Raw genomic sequence first — 27,107 nt, forward strand, 5'->3', positions numbered from 1 at the left:
AGCATTCTATAGTAGTAGGAAAAAATCATTTTTAAAATGCATAGAAAACCATTTTTTCAGGGTTTTGTAAAGACACTATTGATATCATTTCTTGCAGTAAAAATTATAAATGTCACAAAACACTCATCTGCTGCATGCACACTTACAGTTTACATGCTTAATAATTTATTTACAGAAAAGGAGGCAAGTTCTCTATCAACTAGGGCAGTAATCTTCAGCCTTTAAACCTTAGCCTGCAACATGGGATCCATTTGTTTACAATAGCTGTTCTCTCCCCCCTTCTTTCAGTATTTAATGTATTTATATGTCTTCTCCTCTCAGAACTTTTCAAAGCAACTTTCAATCAAAGAACAGCAGCAAAAAGAGAAAATGGAGGTAGTTATTTATGCTTTTGTGACCCACCTTAGCTTGATCTGTGGCCCAGTTGTGAGTCATGACTCACCTGTTGATGGCCACTGAACTAGAGGACTTTTTAGCCTGTTATCTAAAGCTGCTTGATACTCAAACATCAATTTTGTATTTGTATGGTGAAATTTGAAACTTTCAAATAGTCTTAATGCTTTGGTAAACATAACAAGTGAAGGCCAGTGCAAAGAGAACTGATGAGAAACATATGATTGTACATAACTCTAAACAGTAATATGACAGTTGATCCCACACTTTGAGGACCACAGAATGTAATTACTTTGTCAGTTTGATGAAAGCTATGTAAAGGGAATGATCTGTAACAGAAATCAACCACAAAGTCCTATTTAATGTGGTTTTTCTCAGCATCATGTTTTAAATATTTATTTCTACTGATTTAAAATGTTGTACATGGTCTCAAAATTGCTGCCAAGTTATGTCACTTGGTGGTGTTCTGTGGCTGTAGATTTACCCGGTGCCTGTCCTCCTGATGTGTAGATTGCCAAAAATGTAGGGAAGACAATATTCTGTTTCAGCCAAATGAAGTGATGCATTCATACTTCCTGAGGAAATGGCCTCTTGTGAGCAGCTAAAATATTTATTTATCCAGGTTTCTTCTTACTGAATTTGTTGTTTGCTAAAACAAGCAAAACTCTTCAGGCTGTAATGAGATAATCTAAAACTGAGTCTTACCCCCTTCCTGGATCTACAGATGAATGGTATTTGAGATACATTTTTAAGGGAAATGAGATTCCCCACCCCCAAACATCTGGGGGAAATGTGGAAAATATGGCAACTAGTGTCTTGCTGACATATCTTTGCATCTAAAGTGCTTGTGTTTACTATTTTTCTCAATAGAAACACAATCTATTTATTAAAAAATTATATTAAAAGAATGGTACATTTATAATTTTAAGCAAGGAAAAAAGTCAAGAACTAGAGTTAATGCGTCCATATAGACCTGTCTCTGTATCTGCTACTTCAGGTTTGCAATTCAGCTAGAGAAAATGTTAACACTGGCATTAAAAGGTCCCAAGGAATATATCAGTGGTTCCCAAACTCCTCACCCCACCAGACCACATCAGCATTGTTGAGGGTCTTCATGGACCACTTAATGATTTTTCTGCCAGTTTTTTAGCTGTTGTAATGCACTGGGCTAGATGCTAAAGTATTTTTTTAATTTATATGGAGTTCAAATTTCAGTACAATAAGTAATAAAAGAAGCAATAAAATACAATTTAAAAACCAGTATGAATATTTTAATGGAATGGGCATGCCTGGTGTGTTACACCAAACATCAGAGAACTTTGTTTAATATTTATCAGCTTGAGTCTTAGATCAGATTCAGCTTTCATCATTCTTCTGCCCACCTATTGACTCTCCACTCTTTACAAGAGCCTTGTCAGCCTTCCCCCCCCCCTTGGGACTTTCCTCTGCCTTGCTGCCAGTCATGGCTTTATTTGTTTGAGGAAGAAGAGCCTCCTCCACCCCTACTCATCACTTTTGGTCCACCCCACACACCTTCTGGGTAGACCTCCAGGTTCTAAGAACAACGGAGCAGCTGCTGTCCCTGCCTTTCTTCAAACACGTATTCTCACAAACATAGGTATGCCGCTTTGCAAAGTTGCCGCCACAGACTATTTGAACAAAGTTCGGGACCACACTTTGGGAACCCAACATTAAGAAGAATATGTTCCTCTTAATATCTGCACTAGGTATTGCAGTTTATATTGTGCAATATTGTGAAACGTGCATATCTGCAACCAGACTTTAATAAAATTTCCTAAATCTTCGTATACATCAAAACTACAGGGTAGCTGGTTCTTGTTGCACCTAATCCTTTTCTTCTCCTCCCAACTACTTGTTTTTTCTTCTGCCATCTTCAGCTGGATCCTGACTATTCCACTCTAGATGGACAAATATTCTGTTCTGTTCTGCCCTAACCAACATTACTTCTGTTCTGCCCTAACCAACATGGGCACTAGAAATGGCTGTTTCTAATTTTATATTTGTTCACCTTTTTACCTTTCCTAGGAGTTGCTTGCAAGCTATAGTTGGCCACGTATTTAATAAATATGAAAGATGCTGAGCTCTTGCTGACTCCTACCTCAGCGGCTTGCCAGGGCTTGTACCACTATTTTAGATACTTCCAAAATACACAGAAAAATACCCTGACTACTTAAGTCTAAAAAACTGAATGTTTATAGGTCTTATTTTGCAAAACTGTGACATGAAAGTTATTTCATAAAAGCAGAACGCATTCCAGCAGAGAGCCAGTTGAGTCCCAGAATACGTTATGATGTATATGCTGAAACTGCAGGTCTGGGTCTGGTCAGTGCATGGATGGGTGATCATGTGAGAACCACGTTTACCCTGCCTTTAGTTTTTTGATGAAAGAAAGACGGTATATAATGTAATAAATAAAATAGATTCTAGATATACGATTAAATGCAATGTTATGCAAGTTATCCTTTTACACACTTGAACCAGCCTTGGTTTGGGGGAACAGGGGATGTACAGCGGCAGCATGGAACATAAATCTGAAAACTGAACAAGCCACATGTCCCAGTATACAGAGATATGGGAGTTTTCCCTTAATGCTCATCAACAATGTTCAGATTAGCTGAGAGAGTTTTCCAGTAGGGGCCAGGAATATATGCTTATTTATACTTTTAGGATAAAAAGTATTTATTAGTACAATAGAAACTATTAATGCTATGCATCTTTAGAGAAAATTTAATAAAAGTGTGCACCATGCATGAATTTAATATATTTTGACAGAAAGTAAAGACATTTATTTATTTATTTATTATTTGATTTATATCCCGCCCTTCCTCCCAGCAGGAGCCCAGCACATTTGTCTATTTCAAAGTCCTTCTACGACTCTGTTGTCTAGTCTACCCCAACAAGAAAGTGTGCTGATTTCTTTTCTTTTTTTTTGCTTTTAACAACTTTGGATTCTAAACATGGATAACTCCTTTCATTACATTTATGGTATACAGTTATGTGGGTAAATCTTTGTTTTTTGCTAGACTAGAAAATATTCCATAATTTTGCCGTCACTGATGAAACAAAAGTCACTAAATGTGGAAGCAAAAGAGTTTTGGCAATTGAACAAATGGTGTGGAGGGCTGGGGGGGGTAACAAGGCACAATTGACTAAGGAGGTAACTTTTATTATTTTACTTGGTGAGATCTCATTGATTATTCAGTAAAACTATACCAGCATAAATATTCAGTGAATTGCCTGCACAGATTTTGAACATCAACTGTACTTTAAAACAACAACATTTTTTTAAGTATACAGATGACTTGACATATTATATTATGCTTCCCTTAAAATGGAATGTTGTTTGTTGGCGAGAGTGATATTTCCTACTTTATTTCCAAGCAGTAGTATTGTGAAATGCTAGGTACCATTCCGTTCATTGCAAAGTTACTTCCTTCAACCAGGAGTGAGTTGAGACATTTTGAACTTCCCTTTACTGCCAATGCATGTCTAGACCCTGCCTTTTTTCCCTTGCCTATTGTCCCCGTCTGGCAGCCGCACATTAATGCTGCTGATGCTGCACCCACTTGCCCTGCTGTCTCAGTCAACACATTTTAAAAGATTATGCATTGCGCATTGGGGGGAAAAGGTGCTTGATGGCAGAGAGTAGCTGATACCGCTGTATTATTTGCTGCTGTTAGCAGCTGTTGACACCTGCCTACTGTGAAAGCAGACTCTGCTTTCTGTTGTTTTCAGGCATCAGATGATGTTGATTCTACATCTTGCTTTAGATCCTCTCTATTACTGGAGTTGGTCACAAGGTCATAACAGAACTACAGTTTAGAAGCTCATCTAAATACTTAATTTCGTGAAAGGATATTGCTGTTCTTTGAAGCTTGCCAATTCCTGAGTTATTGATCGTGTTGCTGATTACGCCTGTGTAATTTACATGTTTAAATAAAGCACTAGTCTCTGTAGCACTGTGTGTTGCTTTAAAGGTGTGGCTTTGGAGGAGCTCACAGTACAACAAAACACGTCACACAGTTTTGTCTAAAGTTCTGTTGAGCTGCCATGTTAAAAAAAAAAACACTCCACATGTTGTGAGTGCACTCTGCGGCATGCAGGTGCCGTAGCAATTGTCAGAACTGATCGATTCTACAGTAGGCCATGGGTTTCCAAAGTTGGGTGATCTTGAAAACATTTACAACATTAATCTTTAAAACTAAGAGCATGTGATTAGCAAGGCTTGTTTTACAACAAATTTTTAAAAAATTGGGGACAGAAAGAAAAAGATTATTTTCATAATACACATACATCTACAAAGGCTTGCAAACTTAGGACTCATTTAAATTATTTTTGTCCTATGGGTGGGTTTTTTTTCTCTCCTTTTAAGGAAATGCCAAACATTTTGATGTAGACTGCTTTCAAAGTCAATGTAAATTTGCTGTTTCAGTTGCGCTTTGGAATCTTCTGAAATGGAGGCCAAAGCACCTGCAAAAACAGTCAGTCTGTTCTTCAGTTCAGATGGTCTCTGGCATCCCTTAAAGTCATCTTTCTTCTCTCTCTTTTTGTAGTTCTTTGAGGTTCCATTTGACTCCAATATGAACAGAACAAAAAACAGACCCCTGGTGCGAGGACAGATCAGGTAAGGCTGCAAACACCTGCTCTCTAAAATGAGTAATGAATTTCATTGTTCTTTTTATATATTTCCCAGCTTACTGCCTTTTCTTGTGTTTAGATAAGCAAATATGTCAACTTAAAGAACAAAAAACCTGGAAAGAAACACTATTTTTTGTGCTTTGAAGATTCTAAAAGCTTATAATGCCACATGGAAAACATATTGGCTTGCCCTCTTGTCATATTCAGCAGATATTGTGTAAGAGTCTTTATAGATGTAGAACTTAAGAACGGCAAGTTTCCAGGTGTTCCTGTATAATCTCTTAGACAACTGTAAGCCATGTACCACAGATTTAGAAGCAAGTGGCTGCTCCTAGCTGTGTCCTGTTAACTGCCAAGAAAATTGTTATGGATCTCCCACAAGTATTCTTTAAAAAGGACAGCAACAATTCTGAAGTCTTTAAAGGTCCATGTAGCCTTTATCTGATTTTCCTTTGAATCAAAGGGACAGGATGGAACTTGTGAGTTTGATAAATGTCAAGGGTTTAGTCACTTGTCCACCATTGCTACCTCCACGTGGAGAATGAATGACTGCAAATGGCTTGCTACCCTTTGCAGGGCAGCTTCATATTTATAATATTCGTCCACCACCACACTTCATGACAAAAATTCCAAAATCCACACTGCAATCAGAATAAATTACATGGACAATGTGTATGTTCTTTTCTGGCTTGTTTAATCTGTTTCAGATAAAGAAGCCATGTTTCCTGGATGCAGAATTTGGTTTTATTTTTATAAAATATATAAATGTAAAATTCTCATTCATGATGAACATTTTTGTATTTAAATTGAAACCCAGCTCTGAAGGTCAGACGTTTAAAAAAAACAATAAATGAATTCCTCTGTTAATTTTTTAAAATTACATTTTAAAAATCGCATACGCAAAAGAAAAATAAAACCAAGTAGAAATCCAGTACTTCCTGTCAAACAGCATAGTTAAGTTTCAATATCTAATGAAGGAACCTCATAGCTCTGTAATAGTTTACTAAAATTGATATTTCTATCCCAAAGATTTTTATACAAGTCAGCTTCTACATTAGGATAACATTCAAGTTGTTATACTTCCACATTTCTATTGTTACCAACTGGTTTTGCTTCCAATATTTGACCATTAATATTCTACCTGTAATCAGCAGACTAGCTACCAAAGTCTGTTCATTGGGGTTCACATAACCTCATGGAATAATTGCAGATTAACAGGACCTCTTATCCTATATTGTCCCTAAGGCAAGGCAATAGATTCTTCCAAGAATGTCGTCTAATTTCACAATACCAGCAAAGATGATAAAGGTTCTACTAAACTGTCTGGCTCCACATTCTCTCTAGAGTATCTAACACATTTGTATACATTTCTGAAAAAATACCATTCCATTGCAAATTATTTTGGTGTAATAATACTTATTTGCTTATTAAATGTATCCCACCCTACCTCCCAAAGGATAATAATAAAAATATACAAGGGGTTGTATCCAACAAAGTCATCCCGTTAGAGCAAAACCTTCCACTTGTGCAATGAAACTTCCTCTCCTTCTTGTCCCTCCAATCACCCTCCCAATCTGTTTTGGGGGTTCCCCCAATCCTCCAGAGAAGATGGGGAGGGTGTGCATGGAGAGAAAAAGAAGGGGAAGTTCAGTGCACTTGCTGAATTACTTGTGCTAACAGGTTGGTGTTGCTGGCTACACCCAAGCTTTCTGTTTAAATTGCTTTTGGGCAAAATAGAAACATGGCTGAATTTCTGTTGAAAGAGCAAGACTGCTAACTCTTGCAAATCTTCTGGTAGATAACAATCTAGTCAGACAACAACAACATAAAACAGTAAGCTAACAATTGGGGAATTAGATTATAATGGTCCGAGTTCCCTAGCAGATTCTGATATCGTGTGGAATTCTTTCCACAGAGGTCATCTGACACCTTCATTGTGTAGTTTTCATTGGATGGTGAATACTCACTTCTTGACCTGGCCTTTGACACTTGATATATATATTCTCTAAATTGTAATTAATTTTAATTGATTTTAATATTTTTAAACTATGGTAGCCTCCCCTAGAACCTTATGGTAAAGGTAAGAAATCTAATAATGATTATGATGATAGTAATAATAATGCATTAGGGAGACTGGCATGCTTTTAAACTTTACAGGAAGAACCTTTTGGGTCAGATTTGAACATGGTCTTATGAGTAAGAATAGATTGGCCACAAGTCATACTACAAGTGCAGATAATGGAGTTGGGAGTTAAAGAGTTTAGAAGCTCTTTAACTGTTTTTACTATCTGTTTGAAGAAAGTGCATTCCTGCCCTACCTTGCTCATTAGTCTTTTTTTGGACCTGCTAGTTCTGCAGTATGCTGCACATCCACAGCAGGATGCTGGTACAATCATGTTAAGTGCAATCCAATACAGCAGCAGTAACTAAGGGCTAATTTTTTATAAATAAAAATGCAAGAATACAGAGGAGAACTCAAATGTAACAAAAATGTAGCATTTGAAGGCTGATTGGCAAATAGGAATTGACCTTATTAAAATATAATGGCTCTTGTGTTACAGGTGTCAGTTTTCCCTTCAGTAATAAACACAGTTCAAATTCTTTATACCAGCTTGTAGGGCAAGGTTGTGTCACTTGTCTCTGCTGAATTCTCTAAAGAGAATCTGTGTTTCACAAAAATGAGCATAGTAGCTTTCCTACAAGTTTACTTTTTTCCATCTATATAACAGAGATGAAAAAAAGGTAATATAAGCTGTTAAGAAAGCTACTGTGCCCATATCCTAAACTACATATTCTCTTTAGAGAGAGTTCGTAGTTCACCTAACAAAGTCCATTCACAGCAGGGGTTTGCACCTCCTGGCCCAGGGGCTGGGGAGCCGTGGAGTGTTGTTAAAGAAAGCTACCACAGAATCACAATCCAACAGATGAGAACCATTGTGCAAACAGAGGACATCCTTTGGAAGATGTAGTATTCCAGAGTGTCTAAGGGCAAGTCAGTCATTCCAGCCACTTGGCTTGTCTCTTAAACAGGAGCCAAAGCAGGCTCATATGAGAACAGCTGGAGGTGCTTGGGAAAGTGTCCCTTTGCTGGAATAGGTTTTTGCTCTGCATTCTCTCCCTCTCCAAATCCTAATACTGCCACTTATCATACTTTGTGACAGAGCTCCTTTTTTGTCTTTCTGTATTTTGTCCAGCTATAACTCTAGTTTGGCTGTAACTTCTGACCTTTGTATTTTCTGAAAATAATTAAATGATTGGATTTACAAGGTAGTTGCTATTTTTCATTAGGTGACCTAGAAAGAGACATGCTAAACATCATATATCTAAAATACCTACCCTTTCATTCTGTATAAATCATTGCAAGTTCATCTTCCTTTCCCCCCCCCCCTTAAGACAAATCATAAAGCAGGAATCAAACTTCTGGTGATGTTTTGCAAAAAGAATTCTTAAACATGTGTCATCTTTTGTGCGTGCTCTCTGCTCCATGTTTACATACAAATAAAAAGCAGTATCCCTTGGGGCTCCTGTTTGAACAGAAACTTAAAGCAACCTTGATTTCTGTTTGTATGTCTGTTCAGTTTCGTAAAGCATTGGATTCCAACTTAAATGGGGGTTGGGGTTGGGGAGCACTACACCTTATTTGCAAACTTTAAACTAAAGCCTGTATTCATAAACTATTCAACAAACAGTTTTCAGATAGCGTTTCCATGATTTGTGCCAAGGATTATTTATAACAAAATTATGTTTTCCCTTAGGCATCTGTGAACAGTTGGTCCTATTTATTTCTGTGTTTTATCCATCATCTTTGGAGGATTGGAAAAAAGTGATGGATGAAATTACATGAAAATTGAAACAAAATAGTAAAGCAAGCCCTGGGGGTAAACTCACTCTCATTGTAAATAGAGTACTTTGGTAAACTTGTTCTGATTTGTTCTGTAAGATGGTGCTAATTACAGATTTCTAAGTTCAGTTAATTTTATTTTAAAAACATCTTGGGGAATATTCTAATGAGAACATCTGTTGAGCACACAGTGAGCCAAAAACTAGGCCCAGCCAAAATTCAGTGAAACAGAGGTGCACGTTCTCTTTGGTCTTCAGTTTGCTTAGGCCTGTGTGTGTAAACTTTCAACTCCACCCCCTTTCACATCCCCAAGTAAAATTAAAGCTTTTTTCCACATCTGTGCTATATTCAGATCAGCTGCACACTTTACATGGGAAACCTGTTCTATATATACAACAGTGTTTCCCACAGAAAATGCCATGAGGCATACAGCATTCCTTTATCTAGGAATCCTGTTTGGGCCAGAGTGATATGAACACAAGTGTATAAACACATATGTTTTGTTTGCCCACAGTTTACCTATTTGCTGTGGGAAACACTAGTATGCACATAAAATTGCATTTCCCATATAATGTTTCCCTCAAATTTCACTGTATCACCAGCACAGAGGCAAAATGAGCAGCTATTTAGGGTAAATAATCATTTACACAAGTTTCCATAAGCATACAATTTTGAAGTCACAGTGATTTCTTTTGGTCAAAACCATGTTCACCAAACGTGAAACTTTATCATACTAATTCTTACCTCTTCTCTGCCCTTTCTGGTCATTGTGGAGACCCCAAAGCATCACTCAATAATCTATCTATCCAACTGTCAACAGCTGATTTAATGTTCTTTAAAGTGTCACTTAACCTTGAATGATGTTGTTGGCCTAAGTCCTTCAAGTTAGACATTAGCTGGCATTATTTCTTCAGCTGGCCAAAACAATGTACTTTGAGAGCTACAGCCTTCTACCTCATATTTGCCCAGTAGTTGTTTGAACTTTTCTAGTTGAAACTCTTCTATGGCTATGCTGAATGTTAATCAAAATAGCAGAAAGATTGGTAAAATGTGTTTGAAGGTGTCTTACATTGTGGTGTCTTACATTCTGGACGTTATTCCAAAAACGTTTGGGATGTGTACAAAGAATTCTTTAGTATCTTCATGATTGTGTCTGTGTGGGGGAGGGGGGTTGCTGTATTCGACTCTCATCAAATTTAATTCTCTTCTAGTATATTTTCGCCCTCTTAATTTAACCCATTGGTGGAATAAATCTGAGGAAACCTACTCACAGAGAAATGCTCTTTGTGCCCTACTAATTTTACACAGGCTACTGAACAGTAAAAAACATTGTTAACAAATGGGTAACTAAAAACTCATGGATGCACAGAAAATTCACTAATAAGCAAAAAAAAAAACACCTTGCAGTTTTAGATTGTACATATAGCCAACATATATTTCTATCAAATTTAAAAAGTGGGGAAATTGGGCAGCTATAGTGAATACATCAGGGGAGCAAGAGACCTGACCTCCTCATGAGATATTGTACTCCCCTACAAATTTGTAAAAACACAAACACAGTTTGGGTTGGTCTTTCACAGTCCAATCCACTTCCTGTGTAGCTTGGAAGAATTTGGTAGCATGTGCCTCTGAGCATATGAAGAGTGGTGGCAACATCTGCAATCAGGACTACATCTCCAAAGGGGGAGGGCAGGTTTGATTCTTTGCATGCTTGTTGCATTCAGTGGGATGCTTAGGATAAATGAAACTGACCAATAGGGAAAAGAAAAAAGGGGAGGGAGCGCTGGAGTAGGGAGGGGAGGGGGGAGGGGAAGTGAGGGGGAGATTTGATGATTTGCATGCTTATTGAGTTCAGTGGGATTTATTCCTGTGCAACCTATCATGCTTAGGATAGGTGAAACTGACTGGGGGGAAGGGAGAGGGAGGAGGGAGGACAAAAGATTGGTAGGTGGGCACTGGACAGAGGAAAAGGAAAACATTGTGAACAGTATCATTTTTCCCTTTTTATTCTACAGCAAACACATGTTTTCTCCCACCCAAATTTAAGCCAAAGCTGTCTCTCGCCACATCTACACCAGACCTTTATTTCACTTTAGACAGTCATAGCTTCCCCCAAAGAATCCTGGGAAATGTAGTTTGTGGTACTGATAGTTACTAGGAGAGGCCCTATTCCTCTCCGAGAGCTACAATCCCCAGAAGAGAGGCCAACTGTTAAACCACTCTGGCAGCTGGAGCTCTGTCAGGGGAGTAGGAGTCTCCTAACAACTCTCAGCACCCATCACAAACTACACTTCCTAGGATTCTTTGGGGGAAGCCATGACTGTTTAAAGTAGAATCAGTGTCTGGCGTGGGTATGGGCCCCTGATTAGTCAAACCAAACAGCTGTTAGTCTGGCTTTTAGAACACTGACAGCTGGCTCTTACTGAGCATGTCCTCACTGGATCATCACCTTGCAGTGGTGAGTGGGCTTGCATGTTCCAGTGAACCCTGTGAGTGATGCCGTTGGGAGTCATATACTCCCAACAGGGTCACCCATGGAGGTAAGGTCAAGGGAGAGGAACCAGACAAAGAACGATCCAAGAAAGTCCTCAACGGCAGAACAGGTGGAGGATAACAATGTGTATGTTACAACAGCTGTGAAGGCAGATGAAGGCTGCAGCAGATAAAAGACTTCCAATCGTCATGGTATCCATGCCATTGGATCAAAGCCTTTTTCTGTGAAGATTGTGTGTTGATCGTTGTGCACCAATCTCCCCACATAAGACAAATTCACGCACAGGTGTCTTCCAACCAAACCAAACCAAAAGTCCCATGGCGATCAGCGAATGGCAACAGGGCAGGACCGTGAAATCCAATAGCCCCTAGTCATGGACCAGCACATGGGCGGTGGATACAGAGTCAGTTGTCCTGGCTCAAGGACCGAGGCAGTTGAGTAGTTTGGCAGCTGTATCCACGACTGTCAGGCCCAGGATGTGACTCAGGAACCAGACCAACGGCTGTAGTTAATTCGTGTTTTATTAGGGTAATGTCCAAACAAAGACTGCGTTTTCTCATGAAGCAATACAGGGATACAGGTCCTGCGGCATTGGGAGAAAGTTGACAGAGCAAGGGACTTCTTCCCGCCTGTTCTTTAAGAAGGGGCCAAACGGGCGCGCAATCTTTCGCTCCTCCTTAACTGCCCCTCAGGTACTGCCCGCCTTCCCCCCCTTCTCTCCTGTCTTTTCAGCTGTCTGCGTGTGCGCGGTGAGGGGGGAAGCATCACCCCCTCCTCTTCTGAAGTTTCCGATTCCAGGATGGGGGATAGGGGAGGGGCTGATGGTAAACTGCCTCCCCGCTTTTCGGCTGTGAGCAGCCCTCCCTCTTCCCCCTCTTGCTCTGAGCCTGAAAGAGGGGGAGGCGTGAGAATGTCCAGGGAGGGGTCAGGCTCCCCGTTGCTAAGTGACCTTATCACTGGCAGTTCCTCTGTTTCGTCTTCGCTCCAAAGGGGGGAAGTTCCTCCCCCTTCCCTCTGCCATCCATCCGAATACTCTTCTCCCAACTCTCCGGGATCCAGCTCCCCGGGATTGGGACCCCAGCTCTGCCTTCCGACACCATCCCCCCTCCCAGGCTGTGCCCCCCTCCCCTTGTCTGGCTTGGGACGGTGGGGAAAACGTTGATGGAAAAGTTTTACCAATTCTGGAGCATGCACATCAGCTGCATCTTCCCATGATCTGTCAGCCACCCCATAGCCTTTCCAGTGAATCAAGTACTGCAGCTTGTGGCGTCTGATCCTGGAATCTAAGATCTCCTCAACTTCAAACTCAAGCTGCTCATTTACCAGGAGTGGAGCTCCGGGAGGTTCCTCTGGCCGTAACTCACTGGGAGGGGTGGCTTTCGTTAAGAGGGATCGATGGAACACAGGATGTATTTTAAACGTGTCAGGCAGCTTCAGTCGGTACGCCACGGGATTGATTTGAGTTTCTATTTCGAAAGGACCCACCCTCTTGTCTTGTAATTTTCTACATTTGCCCGGCATCTGGAGGAAGCGGGTGGACAGCCATACCTGGTCTCCCGGTTGAAGGGGGGGCCCCTCCTTCCTGTGCAGGTCAGCAACTCGCTTGTACTCCGTTCTGGCTTCGTTTAACTGCTGTTTCAGTGTCTGTTGCGCCGCTTGCAATTCCTTAAGGAAGTTCTCAGCTGCCGGTACCAGCATTCCTTCTGAGCTGCTTGGAAAGACTTTAGGATGGAATCCATAATTAGCGAAGAACAGGGTTTGTTGAGTGCTGGAGTGCAGAGAATTGTTGTAGGCGAACTCTGCAAAATGCAAATATGATACCCAGTCAGTCTGTTGATAGGACACATAACTTCGTAAATATCTTTCCAAAACGGCGTTCAAGCGTTCCGTCTGCCCATCTGTCTGGGGGTGATGGGCGGAGGAGAGTTTTAATTCCGTCTGCAACTGTTTCCACATTGCTCTCCAAAATTTGGCTGTGAACTGAGTTCCTCGGTCTGAGACTACGCTGTTTGGCAATCCATGCAGCCGGTAGACTTCTTTTATGAATAACTTGGCCGTTTCTTTAGCCTCTAAGGCCCCTGCACAAGGAAGAAAGTGTGCCATTTTGGTAAGTAGATCCACCACTACTAAGATGGCTGTCATTCCTTGGGACTTGGGTAGATCAGTTATAAAATCCATGGAGAGGTCCTTCCAGGGTTCGTGTGGGACAGGCAACGGTTGTAACATTCCTGCTGGTGTCCCTGTTTGTGTTTTTGTCCGCAGACAGACAGAGCAGGACTTTACATAACTCTCAATATCCCGACGCATTTTAGGCCACCAGAAGTCCTTGGCCACGTTCTGAATGGTCTTGTAAATCCCAAAGTGTCCCGCTGTGATGGAATCGTGACACTGGCGTAGGATTCTGAGCCTTAATTCCCCTTCTGGCACATATCTGGCTGTTTTGAACCATAACAGTCCATTTCTCCAGTGAAAGGTTACTTCTGAGTCTTGACCTTGTCCCGTCTCCTGCTGATATTTTAGCATGTCTGCATCTTCTTGTTGTGCCTTTTTGAGTTCCTCTTCCCATGAAGGCTGGCATACTCCCAACGTTAATTTCTCTGGCGGGATTACGTACTGAGGCTGGTCCTCGGATTCACTTTCTTTGTATTGTGGCTGTCTGGATAAGGCATCCGCTCTCTGGTTTTTGGCTTGGGCATGGTAAGTAATCTTGAAGTTAAACCTAGTGAAGAACTGGGACCATCTTATCTGTCTCTGGTTCAGCTTTCTGGCGGTTTGGAGGCTTTCAAGATTCTTGTGGTCGGAGCGCACTTCAATTCGATGAGAGGTCCCCTCTAGGTATTGTCTCCAGTTTTCAAAAGAGTCCTTGATGGCCAGCAGCTCCTTCTCCCAAACTGTGTAGTTCTTCTCTGCAGGCTTTAACTTCCGAGAGAAGTACGCACAGGGGTGCAGCTCCTTCCCTTCTTGGTCTAATTGTAGCAGGACCCCCCCGATGGCAAAATCCGAAGCATCTGCTTCCACTACGAAAGGGCGGTTCGGATCAGCAAAGCGCAGAATGGGCTCAGTAGCAAACCTTCTCTTCAGCTCCTCAAAGGCCTCGGTGGCGTTCTCTGTCCATTGAAACTTCTTCTTCCCCCTTAAACAGTCAGTCAGAGAAGCTGTTAATTTGGAAAACCCTGGAATGAACTTTCTATAATAATTGGCAAACCCCAAAAACCGTTGTACATCCTTTTTGGTGACAGGTTGGCCCCAGTCCAATATGCAGCTTACTTTCCCTGGGTCCATCTCCACGCCTTCCGCTGAGATTTGATATCCAAGGAAGTCTAGAGACTTGAGGTCAAATCCACATTTCTCTAATTTAGCATACAGGTGATTTTCTGTCAGTCTCTTCAACACCGTCTTCACATGCTGGTCGTGGTCTTCCTGGTTCTTTGAGAACACCAGGATATCACAGATTACATACGTGTCCAACAAGTCTCTAAACACGTCGTTCATGAATTTTTGAAAAATTCCTGGACTTCCACAAAGCCCGAACGGCATGACCAGGTATTCATACTGTCCGTAAGCGGTCAAGAATCCTGTTTTCCGGTCATCTCCCTCCTTCATTCTGATCAGATTGTATGCTCCTCTCAAATCCAACTTCGTGAGTTGGAGCGCAGAGCGCAGTCGGTCCAGCAACTCTGAGATCAGGGGCAGCGGGTAGCTGTTGGGGATGGTGATCTGGTTCAATGCGCGATAGTCGTTACAGGGTCTGAGTTCCCCCCCTTCTTTTTCACAAACAATAGTGGCGCTCCAGCAGGGGATTGTGAGGGGCGTATGAATCCTCGCCTCAGGTTTTTATCCAGGAATTCCTTCAGGGCCTCCCTCTCATTCTCTGTGAGAGAGTAGATTCTCCCTGATGGGATGCTGGCTCCTGGCACGAGATCAATCGCACAGTCGTAAGGGCGGTGGGGGGGTAAAGTCTCTGCCTCTTTTTCATCAAACACATCTTTGAATTCTTCATACTTTGGCGGCAGGGTCACTTGCTCGATCTCTTGCACTGCCCCCGCTAAGGTGTTTTTGATTCCTTCAGGTTGACAGTTCTCCTGGCAATACTGTGAGGTGAACCACACCACCGCCTCCTTCCAACTTATTTTGGGTTCATGCTTTGCTAGCCAGGGCATTCCCAGAATCACCTCAAAGTTCGAGAGATCTGACACGTATAGCAAAATGAACTCTTCGTGCCCAGGGATTTGAAGTTTCACTTCCTCCGTGGCTTGTGTCACCCCTCCTGACTTCAGGGGTCTCCCATCGATAGTCTCCACAGCTAGGGGAGCGTCCAGTTTCCACTGGGAAATTCCATGACGCTTGACTAACTTTGCATCAATAAAATTTGTGGAGGCTCCACTGTCAATTAAGGCAGTGGAATTAAACACCACTCCTCTGGAAGTTGTAATCCGAATAGGCAAGACCAACACCCCCTTTGAGGGAGGTTGGATCGTTGGGGGGCCTTTATACAGCGCTGCCCCCAGTCCACCGGCCTGCACGTGGACTGGGTGTTCTAGTTTCCCGATGGCTCAGCTTTCCCCCCTTTCAGTCCACAGTCTCTGGCCACATGGCCCGGCTTTGAACAATAAAAGCATAAACGTTCCCGGCGTCGTCTTTCCTTTTCTTCTTCCGACAGTCTTGGCCTAGCCCCTCCCTGTCCCTCAGTTGTATTACCTGCCATCCCTGCAGTGGGAAGGGTCTTGTTGCGAGATGCCGAGGCTGAGTATCTCGGGACCTCCTGCTTCCTTTCCAGGCGCCTTCCTTCCATCCGGTGATCTATCTGTAGGCATAGCCGGATGAGCCCTGGTAGGTCAGCGGGGGGGGAGGTCCTGGCCAACTCATCCAGGATTTCAGCATTTAATCCACTCCGGTACATAAACATCAGGGCGACATCATTGTAACCAGTTTCCTGGGACAGAATTTTAAAAGCGTTAGTGTACTCGGAAACAGTCCCTTTAGCTTGCTTCAGAGCGCCTAGCTGCCGCGCTACTGTTTCAGCCCTTTGCGGGTCTTGAAACATCTCGGTCATCTCCTGTATAAATCCTCTGTACCTTCCTAAGACAGTATCCTTTCTCACGAGATACGGAGTCACCCATTTTGCAGCTTCTCCCTCCAGGAGGCTAATCACGAAAGCTACTTTAGCCCCATCGTCTGGAAATTCCGTGTGCCTGACATCCAGATATAACTCACATTGAGCCACGAAGGTTGCCAACTGATCACTTTGTCCCGCGTATTTTGGGGGCAATCCAATGGGAACCTTTACTACGGCAGCTGGAGGGGCTGTTCGCATCTGGTCTATCGTGGCCTTCAAGGTTTGATTATCCGTCTTCAGCGCCTTGACTGCTGCTAGCAGGGCTTGAACATCCGTCTGCAAATCAGCTACCTTAGTCCTCAAGAGTTCCACTTCTTCCATCTCAGAAGTGGGGTTCGTCCCCCCCGCTGCTCCCTTTGACATCTTGTCCCAGTCAAGTGAAGAGAGCGTTGAGGGTGATTTAGGTGGCTCTGTCAAGCTGTCAGGCCCAGGATGTGACTCAGGAACCAGACCAACGGCTGTAGTTAATTCGTGTTTTATTAGGGTAATGTCCAAACAAAGACTGCGTTTTCTCATGAAGCAATACAGGGATACAGGTCCTGCGGCATTGGGAGAAAGTTGACAGAGCAAGGGACTTCTTCCCGCCTGTTCTTTAAGAAGGGGCCAAACGGGCGTGCAATCTTTCGCTCCTCCTTAACTGCCCCTCAGGTACTGCCCGCCTTCCCCCCCTTCTCTCCTGTCTTTTCAGCTGTCTGCGTGTGCGCGGTGAGGGGGGAAGCATCACCCCCTCCTCTTCTGAAGTTTGCGATTCCAGGATGGGGGATAGGGGAGGGGCTGATGGTAAACTGCCTCCTCGCTTTTCGGATGTGAGCAGCCCTCCCTCTTTCCCCTCTTGCTCTGAGCCTGAAATAGGGGGAGGCGTGAGAATGTCCAGGGAGGGCTCAGGCTCCCCCTTGCTAAGCAACCTTATCACTGGCAGTTCCTCTGTTTCGTCTTCACTCCAAAGGGGGGAAGTTCCTCCCCCTTCCCTCTGCCATCCATCCGAATACTCTTCTCCCAACTCTCTGGGATCCAGCTCCCCGGGATTGGGACCCCAGCTCTGCCTTCCGACAACGACTGAGCAGTCCTATTCAGGATCCACTCTGCTCACCCCGTATGGGGAGGGAGCTAGAAAAGGTCCCCTAAACATAGTCTGCCTCATCTCTCCTGACTGGATCACCGCGTGCAGTGGGGTCACCACTTAGCGGTCGCAAAAGACAAATGAACTTTGGAATGTGGAATATACGGACATTGCTGGATAATACAGATAGTGAACGTCCTGAATGCAGGACTGCCATCATTGTGAGGGAGTTGAGATGTTTTAATATTGACATAGCAGCACTCCAAGAAACTCGAAGAGCAGGAGAGGGACAACTGAAGGAAGAAAAAGGAGGTTACACCTTCTTTTGGAAAGGACTGCCTGAACAAGAACAATGAATACATGGAGTAGGCTTTGCTATTAAAAATGATCTTGTGAAGCTCTTGTCAGAAGTTCCTATTGGCATTAATGAACGGCTCTCAACTCTCCGGTTCTAAGTGCTTATGCATTAGATGCTGATGAAGTCATCAAGGAAAATTTTTATACCCAGCTGGACACCATCTTATCAGAGATACCTAAGGAGGATAAAATTATCCTCCTGGGCGATTTCAATGCAAGAGTTGGGTGTGATTTTGATTTATGGCCAGAAATCATTGGGAAAGAAGGAGTTGGCAATAGCAACTTGAATGGAATTCTACTTCTGACTAAATGTGCAGAGCATAATCTTGTTATTACAAACACTCTTTCGCCAGAAAGATAAATTTAAAATATAGAAGCACCCTCGGTCGAAGCACTAGCATCTCCTGGATTACGTCATTGTCCATGCCAGAGATCGTCATGATGTACTCCTCACTAGGGCCATGACGAGTGCCAATGACGGCTAGACAGATCATCGTTTAATTCGATCCACTATGGCCATTAATATTGTTCCTCAACATAGGCTCCAAGGAAGAAAACCAAGGCGTAAAATGAACATCCATGCCCTTCAAGATCCTATTAAGCGAGCCTGCTTTCAAACAACTCTCAAGAAACATCTACCTAAGGAACGCCCTGAAAACGTTGAGGAACACTGGATTAAACTGAAGACTTCCATTATTGCGGCATGTGAACAAACTATTGGATACCAAACTAAGAAACATCAGGACTGGTTTGATGAGAATGATAGTGAGATTGAACATATCATTGACAAGAAAAGGAAAGCCTTCCAGATATGGCAAAAAGACATTAACTGTGCTGCTAAGAAAAACATCTATGCCAGTGCAAAGGCTGAGGTCCAAAGAACTAGAGAACTTAAGAACACCTGGTGAATAAAGAAAACTCAAGAAATCCAGCATTTTGCAGATGCTCATGATGTACGGGCCTTTTTTAATGCCACAAAGGACATCTACGGACCAACAAATTATGATACAAATCCCTTACGTTCACTAGATGGTACCAAACTTCTAAAGGACAAAGTGTCTTTTGCACTGCATTGGAAAGAGCATTACCACAACCTCCTTAATTGTAACTCTATTGTGGCTGATGAGGTCTTCTTGCAAATCCTGCAACAACAAATTAGAGATGAGCTTACAGTATCCCCTAATTTGGATGAAGTCAGTAAAGCCATTAATCAAATGAAGAATAACAAAGCTAGTGGACCAGATGGGATTCCTGCTGAAGTCTTTAAAGAAGGTGGGCCTGAATTTACACAACAACTTAATAAGCTCATCGAAAAAATCTGGATGAGGGAGAAGATCCCGGAAGACTTTAGGGATGCCATAATTATCACCCTTTTAAAGAAGGGTGATAGAACAGATTGTGGGAACTACTGAAGCATGTTTTTTCTAGCTACCGCAGGTAAAATCCTTGCAAGGATCCTCACAAATTGCCTCCTACCTATCTGAGAAGACATCCTCCCTGAATGCCAAAATGGTTTCCGCCCTTCCAGGGGGACAGTGGACATGATCTTCACTACACGACAGCTTCAAGAAAAATGCAGGGAGCAAATTGACCTCTGTATATGGCGTTTATTGATCTGACTAAGGCCTTTGAATACTGTAAATCGAACTGCTCTCTGGACCATCCTTCTGAAAATTAGATGCCCTTATAAATTTGTGAATATTTTGCGACTCCTCCATGACAACATGATGGCAACAATTTTGGATAACAATGGCTCTCAGAGTGATCCATTCAAAGTGGGATCAGGCGTCAAACAGGGATGTGTCATTGCTCCGACCTTACTTGCTACTTTCATCGCCATGATTCTACACCTTGTTGAGGGGAAACTTCCCACTGGTGTGGAAATCACATATCGAACAGATGGAAAGCTTTTTAATCTCATTAGGCTGAAAGCAAAAAGTAAGGTAATTACAACCTCTGTCATAGAACTTCAATATGCTGATGATAATATAGTCTCCACACATTCAGAGGAAGATCTTCAAACTATCCTAAATGTCTTTGCAGAAGCATATGAAAAGCTTGGCCTCTTGCTTAACATCAAAAAAACCAAAGTGCTTCATCAGCAAGTGCGAACCAATCCCTCTGTAACACCATCAATCCAGCTTAATGGTGCGACACTGGAGAATGTCAATCACTTTTCTTATCTTGGCAGTCATCTGTCTGTAAAAGCTGACATTGATGCTGAAATTCAGCATCGTCTGAGCTCTGCGAGTGCTGCATTCTCCCGAATGAAGCATAGAGTGTTTGAGGATCGGGATATTCACAGGGAGACCAAAATGCTTATTTACAAAGCCATTGTACTACCGACCTTACTGTATGCCTGTGAAACATGGAACATCTATAAACGCCACTCCCAACTTCTTGAAAGATTCCACCAACTCTGCCTCCGGAAAATTCTGCAGATTACTTGGGAAGGTAGGCAGACTAATGTTAGCATATTGGAAGAAGCAAAGACCACCAGTGTTGAAACAATGATCCTCCAACATCAACTTCGCTGGACTGGCCATGTTGTTCGAATGCCTGATCACCGTCTTCCAAAGCAGCTACTTTACTCCCAACTTAAGGATGGAAAACAGAATATTGGTGGATAGCAAAAGAGGTTTAAAGATGTTCTCAAAGCTAATCTAAAAAAATGTAAGATAAGCATCAAGAACTGGGAAGCCTTGGCCCATGAGTGTCCCAATTGGAGGTCAGCCATTATCAAAGGTGCTATGGACTTTGAAGAAGCATGAGTACAGGGTGAAAGGGACAAACGAGCTAAGTGGAAGGCACGTCAAGCAAATCCTCATCGTGACCTTCTTCCATCTGGAAACCTATGTCCTCACTGATCCAGAATTGGCCTCCACAGTCACTTATGGACCCACTGTTAAAGACCTTACCCTGGAAGACAATCTTACTCAGCCATGAGTGATCGCCAGTGAATGTATGACTGAGCATGTCTGCGCTATCATAGACTCCAGTGTTAATTTTCTTAAATTAATTAAAAATCATCCATGCATTTTTTTAAAATTTTAAATGAAATTGAAGGTCAGAGTATGGGGCAAGGTCAATAAAAGAATTATAGGTACTCTGTGGAGAAGGCTGATTTTTAACTAAGTTCAATGAATTATGAGACCAAAATGTAAATGTACTGCCTTCAAGTCGATTCTGACTTATGGTGACCCTATGAATAGGTTTTCATGAGGCTGAGAGGCAGTGATGGACCCAAGGTCACCCAGTGAGCTTCATGGCTATGTGGGGATTTGAACCATGGTCTCCCAGGTCGTAGTCCAACACCTTAACCATTGACAGAAAAAAGTCCCAATAGGGGTCTGGATTTTTTTACTCGTGTTTCATACTTTAAAGCCTGGATTCTCTCTGAGTGTTTTGTGTATCGCCATGAAAACCTAGAGGGTTTTTAAGCAAGCATTTCTGAGTTCAGGACTATCAGTTTTGTAAGATGCTGTTTTGAAATGATCTTATGGGAAACAGCAGAATGGCATGGGGAGGTTTAACATGGCGTAATGTGAATAATCCATGCTGGCCATAGTGTACAGCCACTCTTGTGGCTATATAATCTCTGGCTGCCTTCTCACAAGCCTTTTGATGCTATCTTCAAATCAGCAAGTGATGGGCCCTTTGCTTTGTTGTGTATGGGCCCCTTAGTGTTGAGCTCACTTCCTCCAGATGTTCACATACGTGTCATCATCCCCCTTAGAGGTTCCTGGAAGCCTTTTTTTAAAATCTCCAAATTTTTAGGGAACTTCTTTTTAGGTATTTTTCCTTCCTGTCTCTTTGTCAAAATCTGTTTTAGTTGTACTTCCATAGGATTTTCTTGACAGTCTGTGCTTTCTCTGAACAAAGTCACCCCGAAGAAGGTATACCAGCCCAAAGACTTGAAATAGCCCAGTCTGCATTTCTCTGTTGTGACATCTTACTCTGACATTTCTCTGTCAGAGTGAATGACTCTGAAACCAGCTTCAGCCTGTGATATAGTTATGCTCTGCCAATTGGGTGCTCTTCTTTATGCTCCAAGTCTAGCCCTGCTATGTATGGGTTGTATCCAACATAGTCATTGTGCACACTGAACAACTTCCACTTGAACAGCATAACTTCCCCTCACTACCCCACCACCAACTCTGCTCTGGGTTTCAAATCTGCTCTGGTTTCCCCCCCAACCTTCCTGGGCACAAGGCAGCTGCCAGACTGTTATCGAAAGCACTGGCCTGACTGCCCTGGCTACCAATTGGTTTCTGGGCTCAATTTAAACTGCTGGCTTTGACCTTTTAAAGCCCAATACATCACAGGACCCTCAACCAAAAGGACTATATCCTCCTATATGAACCTACCCAGACACTGTGTTCATTGTCTAAGGCCCTTCTCTGTGCCCCAACTCCAAAAGAAGCATGGAGGGCAATGAACAGAGAATGGGCCTTCTCTGTAATATCCCTCTCTCTTTGGAAAACTCTCCCCACTACTGGCACCAACTTTACTGTAATTTTGGTGTCAGGTAAAAATGTTCTTATTCTGCCAGACATATGGGCAGCTTAATGATACTGATGTTACAGTTAGTCAATCCGGGCTTTAGTGTGTGTTTTTATAATTATTACTGTACTGATATTACACACACACACAGAGAGAGAGAGAGAGAGAGAGAGAGAGAGAGAGGTCAGATCAGATCAGATCAGATCAGATCCAGGAGCAGACAGATGACAATGCCCAGGCCAGGAGAACAGGGCAGCTCCTGCCACACAGCTCTTCCCTCAGACAGCTGACTTGATGGCAGTAAAAAACAGCTTATAATGAAAGTAAACACAGAATGCACCTTTGTTACCTATCCATCATTTCAGCATGTCTGTATATCTCCCTTCTCATACAACACTCTTTAAAATTCCTGTTGGGGGAAAACAAACAACTTGATTCCTTTATACTCAGGTTCTTGAATTTAAAATTGTTGTTCAGCATTAAAACAAATTTAAACTTGTTTGAATTAGTGTATTTAGATAGGGGTACATGCCCTACATTTTAACAATAGTGTAATCTTTTATTTGTAGTTATTTTCTTGTTATGTGCCTTCAAGTCAATTATGACTTATGGCGGCCCTATGAATCAGGGACCTCCAGTAGCATCTGCCGTGAACCACCCTGTTCAGATCTTGTAAGTTCAGGTCTGTGGCTAAAGGTAAAGGTGTCCCCGCACTTGTAGTGCGAGTCGTTTCCGACTCTTAAGGTGACGTCTTGCGACGTTTACTAGGCAAACCATATATATGGGGTGGGATTGCCAGTTCCATCCCCAGCCTTTCTTTACCCCCCAGCATATGCCGGGTACTCATTTTACCAACCACGGATGGATGGAAGGCTGAGTGGACCTCGACCCCTTTTACCGGAGATTCGACTTCCTCTTTTCGTTGGAATCGAACTCCGGCCATGAGCAGAGCTTCGTCTGCATTACCACCGCTTACCACTCTGCGCCACGGAGGATCTGTGGCTACCTTTATGGAATCAGTCCATCTCTTCTTTGGCCTTCCTCTTTTTCTACTCCCTTCTGTTTTTTCCAGCATTATTGTCTTTTCTAGTGAATCATGTCTTCTCATGATGTGTCCAAAGTATGATAACCTCAGTTTCATCATTTTAGCTTCTAGTGACAGTTCTGGTTTAATTTGCTCTAACACCCAATTATTAGTCTTTTTCGCTGTCCATGGTATGCGCAAAGCTCTCCTTGAACACCACATTTCAAATGAGTTGATTTTTCTCTTATTTATAGTTATGGGAGGTTTTAATTTAGTATGGAGGATTTTTAAAATATATATATATTTAAAATGTTATATTAAATTTTTGTACATTTTATTGTACAAGCCTTAGATGGCTTGCCTTAGTTTTTACTGTGCAGGCTCTGTTGTTGCTCTTCAGTTAATTTCATGATCTGCATTAACCATGTTTGCTATATTAAGCACTTATAAAAACCTGATTGGGAATAGAAGAACAAGAAAATAAGCATGGAGGAAAGTCTCATCGCCCAAGTAGAAGTCTGCTTGTACAATGTTGGATCACACCCTAAGTCTATGTACAGTAGGGCCCCACTCATACGGCTGGTTCCGTTCTGGACTGCCACCGTAAGGTGGAATGCATTGACTAACATTGTCTAAAATGGCACCCGACGCCCGAAAAATGCCGTAAAAGTGGAACAAGCGCCATAGGAGCGGGGCTTTCTGCAATTGACAACCATTGTATCGGTGGAACGCTGCAAAGCAGAGCGCCGCAAAGTGGGGCTTACTGTATCTTTCCCCCCCAAGTTTCCTTGTGTGTTTTTTTAAAAAAACCTTTAGCAACTGCCATGTTTTGAGAACTCCTCTGTGTACAAGCTGAGTTGCCACCAATTTAATATAAATCTGAAGAGGGTGCCAAATCACAGCAGGGTGGGTAGATGGTGCTTTCTTCCTGCACAAATTGCTTTGCCTTGTTGGTTTTTCTTCTAATGATACTCCAACAATAGAAGTAACACTTGCTGGGGGGGGGGAACAAGTGGAGCCAAGACATTGCTGGGGAGTGCAAGTAAAGCAAATTAATGATTTTGTTCTTCCTTCCTGCTCATTTTTCACACTTTACGCTCCCCTCCTCACTCCCAAGTTTGCTTTAAATCAAGTTGGGTCCAGTTCAGATGTCGGTTTGTGTGTAATGTTCCAGCACTATCTGAGCACTTAATAATTGTGGTCTCTTTTCTGGGCCTTATATGTAGCAGATTCTTCCTTAACAGTACTGAGATTTGATTAATTTTTTTATATAATTCTAATTCTGGGTAGATCAGTTGACACATTCAGAGTGCTAGTAGGATAAATTATAGTTAACTTTTGAGCAGTTTACACACAATAGCCACTTTAATTGTAGCTAATAGAGCTTGTTCCTAGAGTTTCTCCTTGTTGGGAATAAAGCACCAACACTTGCAACAAATAACGCCAATTTCTTCTTTGATAATTACTTGTTCGTTTTTCCTCAGGCTTTTGTTTCCTCTCTCTTCCCTTCTTTGTTAGTCAGAGATAGGGTCTGTGAGTGCAAGCCTCATGGCTCTACAATGGCCACATGTATGCCTGTACTCAGAATTACTTTATTTCCCAGTAGTAATAAACCTTACGTTTCTTTATTTTTTCAACCAATAGTCTTACCAGATTGTTTATTTCTGCACTCCACTGCAATATGTACCAAACTTCAAGACTCCTTAACTACACTGGAAGTTTGAGAAGCTACCCTATACTATCACCATCCCTTTTGTATTGTTTTCTTCAGTCATAGTGATGTTCTTTCAGTGAGAAAGAAGTGCTCTCTAGTTATGGTTTTCTCTCCTTTGGTGGACAGAAGAAAATAGATCTGAGAGCATTTGCACTGGCTTCCTCAAACAATTATTAAGAGATCATGTAATTGAGGAATTTTGGTTTTTGACTTTCTCTATGTTAAAACTGAACGCTAACCATATTTTATTTTTATTGTAAGCAAACTGCATTCAGCACCTACAGAACTGGTAAATTCTTATTGAGAAGTACCCTTCCCATCCACCACTTTTAAGAATGCACTGTGTTTTCTTAAATATGAGAGCTAAATATCTCAAGAATTTGAGTGTAGTGGTGTCATCCAACCAGACGCGTTGTGAGCATGGCAGTGCAACTTGATAAGGCCCTATGATGGTAATTAAGTGGGAAAAATTTGTACTGAAGAATTTATTTGTGACTATCACTTCCATTTCCCAGTGTGTTTTGATAAACTCATTTGTGAAAAAGATGAAAAATGTAGGAGGTGCTATGTAGCCATAGATCCTGATACATGATTCTTATTATGTGTGATTTCCTAACAGAATTATGCTAGAGTTTTGTTATAAAACTTATAATCACATCTTGTAGGCAATGAACAATTACCAACTTCTGGTTGTTGATGTTTTCTGAGACCTATCTCTATGCATCTCACAGTTGTTAATAACTGTTGGTGCCATTGTTAAAATCAGAACATTTCCACAAATTGGCATTTATAGCTTCAAGTGTCAAGCCTGACCACTTTAGCCTCTAGTAAACCAAAATGTGGCAATTCAGAGAGAGAAAAGGCTCTCTGTCCTCCATGTCTATCAATTTCAACAAAGTGGCTTACAGGCTTAAATCACGAGAAAACAGCACAACAATTTTTGAAGCATTGCTATTGTAGCATGGTATTTTGTTTAAATAGGCTACAGATATTGAGTGCCTGGATTGTATTTATTTCTCAGTATGTTGAGATTTCAGTTTTATGTAAGACAGATTGGCTGCTATCAGACATTTTTCAGTTTGTCTGAAAGAGCAGTTGGACAATTCATAGTCTTGTTATGTAGTTAGTCCAATTAGTCCATATTGTCCATGTAATCACCTAAGAAAGGCAGTATCTTGGGCTTGATGACTTTTTTCTTTTGAACAGGCAACTCCCATTTCTGGTATTTCATATCACAATCTGATTTTGAAAGTTGCCTTAGGTTAAAGGTTTGCTATGTGGCTAGGTTTGCCAATTGACCCAAAACTGCCTTGTGCACACAGAATCTGTTAATGCAGTTTTTGTTTTCCTTTTTTTAAGCCAACCAAAATATATAATTTGCACAAATTACAGTATCCAAACTTTTGCATAATTTCAGATAATTAGGCAAGAACCAGGAAAGGACTCAAAAGCTGTAGTCCTAATAACTGAAAGTCTCCTCTGCAGACTGTCTGCATATTTCATTTTTCCTGTCACTTCTGAGTGTTCAAAGCCCTACCTTTGGTCTTCTATGTCAAATCCTTGATTCTTTGTTGTGCAACACTAGGGTTGCCAGTGCATTGTCCAAAATGATGTTTCCATGTCCTCAGTAACTACATAGCATAGCAGAGACTTTCAGACAGGAGTATCTTCCATCATTACAGCAATATGGAAAGAGCAGCCCAAACTTCTGAACCTCTTATGCATTTAAATGCCTTGGGTTGCTCTTAAGCACAGCTTAGTTCAGAGAAGATGAGGAAGGGCTGTAGCTTAGTGGCAGAGCATCTGCTTCACATGCAGAAGTTCCTGGGTTCAGTTCTCAGCATCTCTAGGTAGAGCTGGGAGACACCCTTGTCTGAAATCCTGGGTTGCTGCCAGTAATTATAGACAGTACTCAGCTAGATGGACCAATGGTCTGACTTAGTGTA

At 42.0% G+C, this 27,107-nt stretch overlaps 1 protein-coding gene across 2 annotated transcripts in view; it reads left to right on the plus strand.

The window, feature by feature from the left end:
- LOC133380025 (protoheme IX farnesyltransferase, mitochondrial) overlaps positions 1 to 27,107 on the plus strand; it is a 163,087-nt gene that overhangs the window by 85,981 nt on the left and 49,999 nt on the right. For both annotated transcript variants that reach the window (XM_061616472.1, XM_061616473.1), the window contains exon 5: positions 4,968 to 5,038. In XM_061616472.1, coding sequence (XP_061472456.1) covers positions 4,968 to 5,038 — 71 coding nt within the window. The remainder of the gene's footprint in view (positions 1 to 4,967; positions 5,039 to 27,107) is intronic.

Source organism: Rhineura floridana, chromosome 3, assembly GCF_030035675.1.
Source record: "Rhineura floridana isolate rRhiFlo1 chromosome 3, rRhiFlo1.hap2, whole genome shotgun sequence".
NCBI lineage: Eukaryota > Metazoa > Chordata > Lepidosauria > Squamata > Rhineuridae > Rhineura > Rhineura floridana.